The sequence below is a fragment of the Antedon mediterranea genome, chromosome 4, assembly GCF_964355755.1.
Source record: "Antedon mediterranea chromosome 4, ecAntMedi1.1, whole genome shotgun sequence".
Classification (NCBI taxonomy): domain Eukaryota; kingdom Metazoa; phylum Echinodermata; class Crinoidea; order Comatulida; family Antedonidae; genus Antedon; species Antedon mediterranea.
Window position 1 is genome coordinate 20,352,041 of NC_092673.1, and position 10,360 is coordinate 20,362,400.

At 34.0% G+C, this 10,360-nt stretch overlaps 1 protein-coding gene across 1 annotated transcript; it reads right to left on the bottom strand.

Annotated features, from left to right (window-relative positions):
• Positions 1–338: 338 nt before the first annotated feature.
• Positions 339–10,090, bottom strand: LOC140047684 (Y+L amino acid transporter 2-like). The gene is made up of 9 exons (XM_072092722.1): positions 9,568–10,090; positions 8,503–8,628; positions 7,650–7,788; positions 7,326–7,449; positions 7,139–7,242; positions 6,913–7,009; positions 6,424–6,573; positions 1,532–1,709; positions 339–847 (listed from the first exon to the last, which is right to left on the bottom strand). The coding sequence occupies exons 1-9, from the start codon at positions 10,088–10,090 to the stop codon at positions 786–788; spliced, it is 1,503 nt and encodes a 500-aa protein (XP_071948823.1). The 3' UTR covers positions 339–785.
• Between the last annotated feature and the right edge of the window lie 270 nt (positions 10,091–10,360).

Sequence of the window (10,360 nt, forward strand, 5' to 3'; positions counted from 1 at the left end):
TCGACTGCTAAACGAGTGGAGGAAAAAAACATCTAGCTACTATAAACACGTTTATGTTTTAAACACGCTAAACATGTAAAGACGTGTTTAAAAGCTCCACACTGTTTTTACAGTGTAAATCATATATCTGCAGGAAATGTAACTCGAAATGTTGCCTGTGAAAAAGTTATTAAGAAGTTCGGTCATAACAGATCAACAATTGGCATACTATATTTATAACGGCGAACACAATAATACACAGCGAAATATTAATGTCTGAAAACGGCATGTATGAATAATTTATTTTACACTTTTATTGTAGTAAAATAAAAGGCCTAATTGGTCGATTTTCATACTTTTCGTCCTTTTTAATCAAATATGAATGAAAGAAATAAATGTTTATTTGAATTTGAATTTGAATTTTAATGAAACAAATGTTGGTGCGTTTTTTATACTGTAACAAATTGCACAGAAACTGAGGCTTTACGGTATATTATGCATCGCTAAAGCTTGGTTCCCACTAGAACGTAACGCAAGGACGTAAACGCAACGCAAGCGTTTTAACCAATGACAAGCGAAGTTATAGACAGTTAGCAATCACAAACAAATAAGCCATCGCTTGTGATTGGTCAATTCACTTGCGTTGCGTTACGTCCTTGTGTTGCGTCGCTAGTGGGAACCACGCTTAAGTGTTCATTACAACATTTTATTATGGAATATTCAGAGATATAAAAGAATATGGAAATATGCAATAAAGATGTTACAACATGTACTTCTGGATTGATAGTCTGGCTGCATTTGACCATTCAGGTGTATTTTTTCTCTGGTGCTACGAGAAATACTTTCTGAAAAAACGATGAAAACTTGGCTGCAAAAAATAAAAAAGGAATAATTCCAGTTTATTATGTCATTTATATATAATCATATTTAAATTTCTATATCAATTATTTGCGACTACTTAGACCTAATAAATATTGTGTTGCGAATATTGTGGTGTTGGTTGCCGCCTAGATATACGTCAAAACTGTTAAAAAAAAATCTAATGCGCACATTTAATTAAGGATGATCTATTGCACATTCAAATATGAATCAATAATAACAGGTCTACCTATATTTAAAATAAAATCGATTGAGGGTGGGGGAAGGATATAGTGATGTTTACTGGCGAAAAGATCGGAATCGCGATTTTGCTGATATAAACAGGTTTTCTAAACGATGATTTAGCCTAATCCTTGGTTCTTCCCACTAGAGACGCAACACACAAGGGCGTAAACGCGTCTCTAGTGGGAATCAAGCATTAAGGTTGGTTATCCATTTGGACGTACGACGACATAGGAACAACGCAATGACGTATGTACAACCCAACGATATATGAGCAACGAATTGACGTAGACACAACGCATTTGGTTCGGATGATTCATCGATCGCGTCGTAATTGGTCAAATTGCTCTTGCGTTGCGTCCAAGTGGAAACCAAGCTTTAAATACGTCATTCGTATCAGAGAATTGTGAAATTACATTAAATTCACTCTTCTCTATTCAAATTAACTTACCAACACATAATTCCATATATCTAGGTAATCTTGGTGGTTTTATGAGTAGAAAGTAGACAGGTACACCGGTACATGTTATAGCTACACCTATGGCGGTGTCCATTGGAGCATTAATGGCACCAAGAACAACCAGTATAAAGCAGGATATTACAAACACTATTGGCAGAGCAATGTTTACCTGAAAATGTATAATAAATGAATGTATATTATCATCAGGCATTTACTTCAAACAATGGACTGGCTTTAAAGTACATTTGTTGTATTCGATTGGGAACTTCCTGTCAACATAAAAATTAGTTGAGTATTTTTGTATTCTCGAATGGTGAATTGTCACAATTCACTATTCGGGAATACAAAAGTACTCAACTAACGGATTGTTCTCAACAACAGAACATCATTTGAATGGAGAACGTCAAACAAGCGCTGAGAACGATTAGACAAGTTCTATTTCCTCTGAAATATGATGTAAGAAGCATTTTTGGGTAGAAGCTGGGATCCACTTGATTTAGGATATTTCGACCTCGCTGATTACGAATATGGCGGATCCCAAGCGAAATTCGGCCATCTAAGCCCTTAATTTGCATAATTAAAAATGGCGGCCATTTTTTATAATTACCCTATATCTCGAGAACCACTAGTCACAGATAATTAATTTTGGTGTCAAAATGTTTTAAATATATGTTTTTATATTCACTTTAATGACACATTTTCTCAAAAAATTGATGCAAGTCGTATTTCTGACATTTTGACCTTTGACCTTGATTTATCGTATCTCAGTAACCAATAATCGGAGAGACACGAAATAGGGCTCAAATTGTTCAGAAACTATACATTCTTATTTATTATAATGAAATGTTTTTACAAAAAATGGCCGATTCTACAACTATTGACCTTTGAACTATTAGTCAAATATAATAATATAATAATAATATAACTTTGAAAATTGTGGTCTTATGAATTTTTTTTTCTTTTTAAATTGTTTAAAACATGTGTGTTTCTATACAGTCTAATGGCACATTTTGTACAAGAATGGCCGATAGTATGGTTATTGACCTTTAAACTACAGCATAGGCCTACTGTATACTGAATATAATATAATATAATTGCATAACTATGAAATTATTTATACTCAATAATAATTAGTAAAATTATAAAATTCACTGCCATCAAATATGATGTGTTATGATTTATATAGATTTAAAAAAAAATTGAACACGCAAGTTACATTTGTTGAAATTTAAAATTACCTGCCATCAATATGATGGAGTATGATTATAGATTTTTTAAAATGTGAACATGTCAGCTACATTTGGAAATTACCTGCCATCAATATGATGGATTATGATTATAGATTTAAAAAAGAATTTGAACACATAAGCTACATTAGAAAATTACCTGCCATCAATATGATGGATTATGATTATAGATTTAAAAAAGGATTTGAACACGTCAGCTACATTTGGAAATTACCTGCCATCAATATGATGGATTATGATTGTATAGTACCAGCCATCAATATGATGGATTATGATTATAGAATTAAAAAAGAATTTGAACACGTCAGCCACATTTGGAAATTTGGAAATTACCTGCCATCAATATGATGGATTATAATTGTATAGGTTTGAAAGAATAGTGAACACGTAAGCTACATTGGGAATGAACATGTTAAGGGCATCAGTTTTGATCATTCATGCAAAGGTTTCCGTCATCTTTAGCGTTGTTACAGTAGCATATTAAAGCTGTACATGGTAGTTTTGACTTTTTGCACCTACATCTATATGGTTATGCATCGTGTCTTGCATCCACAATAAATCATCTCTAACGAAGCAGTAGGAATAGCTTCATTTTTCAGAAGCACTGGTTGAAGTTTACCATTAGATAGCTCCCAACCAAAATATGTTGGTGATGGCAAATGCTGGATTGGCGATACAGCTTTTTTCAATACGAGTGCTTGGAAGTGTGCTCTTTTTATATGATGCTGGTGCACTGCATCGCTTGTTGGAGGTAATTTTTTTTTTTTTAAACATGGCATGCCTAACTTAAAACTGTCGATAAAGGACACCATCAGACAAAGATGAACCAAAACACAGAGACCAATTCGTCGAATTATAGAAAGTGGTGAAATACCGCTGCCAAATTGCTGGTCAAACTTGTTGGCATTACAAGATAATAATGCAGATCTGACACGATTTCTATCAGAGGAGTTGATTCGTCAAGCTCCTATAGACAAAGAAATTGTCACAGCTGGTGGATTTATGAAAGAATCAGTTGTTAAATCATCAAAATTGTACACGAATACGTTGTCTCTGGTCAGACCATGAAGAATCGGACACGAGACTTGTCATGCTGCCAATGTCCGATACGACACAGTTGTAGTTGCTTCTAGGGATACAGACGTACTAGTGATTCTAGTGTCTCACTACCAAAGCATGGTATCCAAATGGATGATGACAGGGACATCCAAAAAAAGAAAGTATCTATAAAAGACATTTTTCAAGCCTTGCCCGAGGGTTCTGCAAAAGCACTGATTCCATTCCACACTATTAGTGGATGCGATACTACCTCATATCCAGGGAAGAGTTAAATTATATTAATACATACATACAGTAATTTAACTCTTCACTGCTCATATCTAAGTGGTCACTCAAAGGCATCGGCATGGGAAGTATTAAAAAAAGGTATGAACTAATTAAAGACCTGGGAGAAAACCTATCAGTGACCAAGTTATTATGAAATCGGAAAGATTCATTTGCTACGTTTACGGTGTTGGTCAAGTTAAAAGTACCAATAAAGTTAGGCTTTAAAAAAAAAAGGCATTACCTCCAACAAGCGATGCAGTGCACCAACATATAAAAAGAGCACACTTCCAAGCACTCGTATGGAAAAAAGCTGTATCGCCAATCCAGCATTTGCCATCACCAACATATTTTGGTTGGGAGCTATCTAATGGTAAACTTCAACCAGTGCTTCTGAAAAATGAAGCTATTCCTACTGCTTCGTTAGAGATGATTTATTGTGGATGCAAGACACGATACATAACCTGCCAATAGATGTAGGTGCAAGAAGTCAAAACTACCATGTACAGCTTTATGCCGCTGTAACAACGCTAAAGATGACGGAAACCTTTGCATGAATGATCTTAACTGATGCCCTTAACATGTTCATTCCAAATGTAGCTTACGTACGTGTTCACATTTTCTTTTAAATCTATACAATCATAATCCATCATATTGATGGCAAGTAATTTTCAAATGTAGCTTACGTGTTCAAATTCTTTTTTAAATCTATAATCATAATCCATCATATTGATGGCAGGTACTATACAATCATAATCCATCATATTGATGGCAGGTAATTTCCAAATTTCCAAATGTAGCTTACGTGTTCAAATTCTTTTTAAAATCTATAATCATAATCCATCATATTGATGGCAGGTAATTTCCCAATTTCCAAATGTAGCTGACGTGTTCAAATTCTTTTTTAATTCTATAATCATAATCCATCATATTGATGGCAGGTACTATACAATCATAATCCATCATATTGATGGCAGGTAATTTCCAAATTTCCAAATGTAGCTGACGTGTTCAAATTCTTTTTTAAATCTATAATCATAATCCATCATATTGATAGCAGGTAATTTTCTAATGTAGGTTACGTGTTCAAATTTTTATTTAAATCTATAATCATAATCCATCATATTGATGGCAGGTAATTTCCAAATGTAGCTGACATGTTCACATTTTAGAAAATCTATAAGCACACTCCATCATATTGATGGCAGGTAATTTCAAATTTCAAATTTCAAAAAATGTAACTTGCGTATTCAAATTCCTTTTTAAATCTATATAAATCATAACACATCATATTTGATGGCAGTGAATTTTATAATGTTACTAATTATTATTGTGTATAAATAATTTCATAGTTATGCAATTATATTATATTTAGTATACAGTAGGCCTATGCTGTAGTTAAAAGGTCAATAACCATACTATCGGCCATTCTTGTACAAAATATGCCATTAGACTGGATAGAAACACACATGTTTTAAACAATTTAAAAAGAAAAAAAAATTCATAAGACCACAATTTTCAAAGTTATATTATTATTATATTATTATATTTGACTAATAGTTCAAAGGTCAATAGTTGTAGAATCGGCCATTTTTTGTAAAAACATTTCATTATAATAAATATGAATGTATAGTTTCTGAACAATTTGAGCCCTATTTCGTGTCTCTCCGATTATTGGTTACTGAGATACGATAAATCAAGGTCAAAGGTCAAAATGTCAGAAATACGACTTGCATCAATTTTTTGAGAAAATGTGTCATTAAAGTGAATATAAAACCATATATTTAAAACATTTTGACACCAAAATTAATTATCTGTGACTAGTGGTTCTCGAGATATAGGGTAATTATAAAAAATGGCCGCCATTTTTAATTATGCAAATTAAGGGCTTAGATGGCCGAATTTCGCTTGGGATCCGCCATATTCGTAATCAGCGAGGTCGAAATATCCTAAACCAAGTGGATCCCAGCTTCTACCCAAAAATGCTTCTTGATTCGTTTTCTAGGCCGTTTTTTGAGAAATGGAACCTGTCTAGATCTCCTCGGCGCTCAAAATACTCAGTTGAAACGGAACGAAAAAACTGTACTCAACGGTAAATTCCCAATCGAATACAACAATTATTACCTATAATATTTTCGTTCCAGATAAATACGAAAGCCTATTTGTGCTATCAAAATAAGTAGTAAGTCTAAATTTCGACATGGTAAATTATACTCCAGTGGCACGAATAGGTTTTCGAAGTAAAAGAAAAGAATAATTCAATAAGTATATGTTGACATTTTTACTGGTAGGCCTACTACAAACGAGTCTTACTTTGTATGGTTTTTCCATTTCTGGTCGTTTCCATCTAAGATACAACAACCCCAACACAGACATGCCAGCAGCGGTCCAGGTAACAAAGTTAAAGTAGTTTATTAACTGGAAAACGTCTTTGACAAACACGTACACTAACGACAGCAAGCTCTGAAATTAACACAAACGTGCATCCGTTTAGGGTCTAGTTAGGCCTATTTATATCGTGATAAGTTGACTTCTTGGGCACAGCCATCATCGCTAACCTTGGTGAGTAAGAATTAACTTACCAGGGAAAACAGCCTAGTCCGAAAGGGCCTATAGGGACATAAGAAAGGACGCAAGAGAACTTCTTGGGAGGCCTACCTTAGACGTCGTATTTCCAAATATACATTGTACAAACGTACGTATCCATCATATTAGTCACTGTTCTTAAATGTATTACGCGATGGAGAGCGCATCTAAGCATTACAAACGTGGAGACTTATTGAGTTGATTGAAGCAGCCTACCACAAAAAACAACGCGGGCAGTGGTGTCTTGTACCGCACGTTGATCATTGCTATCAGTTTAGGTAAAATACCATCACGTGCACCGGCAAAGAAAAGTCTGTCAGAAAAAGAAAAGCATTTTCTACTTGTAAGATGACATTAAACTCCTCCATATGTTCTGGAATAACGGAATATTTACTATGAGACTATACAATGTTCAACCATGAGCAATACAACATTGACTTACCTGGAGGAGGTTAGAAGTGTCCCATTGATTGACCCTAACGTTGACAAGGCAACAGCTATCGGCATGATCAGAGCAAACTTTCCCAGCACTTTGATACCAAAAGTCTACGAAAGCATACACATTGTTATATAATTATACCATAATACTTGGCAAGAGTTTATACGAAATCGGAATGCAGGTTTCTTACCACAGCAACGGCATTTGACTGTATTAATTCTTCTGGTGTCAAAACTGCAAAATACGCTACATTTGCCAGTACGTAGATTCCTGTTACTATTGACACCGATATTATAATGGCACGTGGTAGATTTCTAGAAATAAAAACATTAGAAATTAAACATGTTACAACAATTTGATCCGATTGGTTTGGATAAAATTATTATTCGTATAATGTGCCGTTGAACGGGAATCAACCAAAACTATGGAATCGCGCAAGTGAAAATCACGTCATTACGTTCCTAGTCAAAACTGTGGACACTTTCTAACGTAGTTTATATTAGTAGTGACCTACCTTGGAGCATCTTTAATTTCTTCTACAATGAAATTTAAACTGTACCATCCAGCGTACGAGAAGAGCCCAGAATAGAGAGCACCACCAAGTCCAATCAGATTGGTTCCTTCAAAAGCATTCTCAAAGTTTTGTGTGTTACCTAGAAACAAAGCAACATCTTTGTCTACTGTCTATAATTAAATTTACCGAATTCTAAATAATCTTCCAACTATTTTAATTAAGCTCCACCTCACCAATTTTGGCTAAAATAAGTCAAGCTTTGCTTCATTTAAAGATATATTGTCTGATTTTCTGTTTGTTGGATATGCCATTTTTATGTCACACAATAGTTATTCACTTTGAACAAAAATTGGATTATAAAAAAAAATATTTACCATCAAAAATTGTAATATAAAGGAAAAAACAGTAAAATTGACTGGGTTTTTGGTTGATTTTAACCTTTTATTTTGTCATTTTATAAGTAAAAAGTTAGGTTTTTCTACGAAAGTGATTAACTTTATTTAAACTACACAATGACATATTCAGTATCTGATTTTATTAATCTTTATATTTCATGCTTTTGGGGAAAATACATCTTTAACAATTTTTAAACCCCGCCTATACTTCAAAATATTGTACCACCACTAAAAAATTAACCATACATTCTCAATATTACTGTCGTAGTTATTTACCCGGTTAAGTTGGTTTCATGGTAACATTTATCGCTAACTTTGGTGGGTAGGAAACCAACCTATATCATCAGGGTAAATATTATCTAAGCCTATCTACAGTACGGTAGTCCATGTATCATTTAACTATGACCCCTTCACGTTTTGTTGAACGTCAACATGGATTCATAAACATTAAGCGATACCTTTTGCCATTTCTACAATTCCCATTATAATAATGAGAGCCAGAGCCGACACCTTGACGACGGTTAGTACATCTTGCACACGAGCGGCCAATCTAACACTACGGCAGTTAATATACGTCGTTAAAGCTGTAAAACAAAGTTCAATAAGAATAATTATGATCATATATTTTCCATCTACAATCACACACTTGCTTATGTCACAATTGATATTTAAAATACCAGAAAAAAACAAAAATTTAGGTCTACGTAAATCATTTTGTTTTACAACTTATTTTTGAAAAATAGACTACAGAATATTGTTGTTTATTTATTATAAATTATGCTATTATTTTATCAATTATCATATTTTGATACAAAAAATACGTTGTTTAATTAGACTATAAATACTGTATATTATTCTTCATACTGTTTTACAATGCCAAAAGAGATGTTAAAATATATTACCATTTATGTTATTATTGTTTACTAGGCCTATACAATCTAAACTGTTTTATAGGCTACAAGTTATACATATTTATAGCCCAATTATTGATATTTACAATCACAATAGAACTAGAAGTTCAATTATCATGTAGGCCTACCGATAACATTGTTTCGTACACAATCTAAACTGTTTTATTACCCACATTTGTTCAACCTTTCTCTAGTCAGTTCTGGTCTAAACTAGCCGAGGCAGGGTCAAAGTTCTTTCGATTCAAAATTTATCTAATACCAATATTTAATATAGTTGTTTGATTAACAAACATTAACGCTGTTAAGGTTTTCTTTCTTCACAAACCGAACAACATTAAATTAATGTTAGTATGAATTTTAAGTTTAATCTGGAAAATTTGTTATCGTGCAATTAATATAAGTAGAAAGTGTATTTACGTTACACAGTATAAAGGTCGTTATTTGCAACTTGATCATCAACGGCAAATTAATATTTTATACTAGCAAAGATAGGCTTATAGCCTTCTGTATCATCAGGTGAAACGCACGTACTGTTCGGAGTGAATGAGTACGGGGGGAGGCCGATAAAATGAATCTGATTCGCAAAAAGCTAAGTTTACATGAGATACTTACAAACACATATGATTGCCAGAATCTGTGTACACCCAGTGAGGTCAACATCAGTACAATTCATCGCCACCAGAGCTGGTTCCAGTATGTACTGTCCAAAAATGATACCAAGAGCAGCAAACGTGACTGGCAATAGAATGACAAGAGCCAACCAAACGTATAAAAACGCAATACATTCCCCGAAAGCTTCACGTATATACGCGTACATGCCACCAGATTTGGGAATCGCTAGTCCCAATTCGGCAAAACACAAGGCACCAAGCATTGAGAAAAAACCTGAAAATGTCCATATTATAAGAGACCCTCCTACCGACCCAATATTTAATATAACTCCTTTAGGGGACACAAAAATACCGGAGCCGATGACACAACCAACGTTTATGGTGACTCCACTAAAAAGTCCAATTGTTGGTTCCAAACGCATCGAATCGTCATGATCTTTTTTCACTCTTGTACCGTTTGACGTCGGTAGCATTTTGTTCAGTGCGGCACCATCACCAATAGGTCTATACTCAGAAGATGCCATTTTTATGGTTGTTCTCACCAGATGGTGGCTAGCATGTGGCTCCCACGAGTAGTAACAGCGACAACGAACAATGGCAAAGGTCTATTAACATACGTTGATAACCCGAAAGGTCGGTGGTTCAATATTTGTACAAGTTTAGGAGCTGAAAACATTATATAGGCGCGCCTACGTCCCCCGGATCATAAATATGTTGTAATACCTATTTATCATAAAAATATGTTATTATTCTTATTGACCATTAGACTTTCCAAAATAGTTTCTTACAAAGTA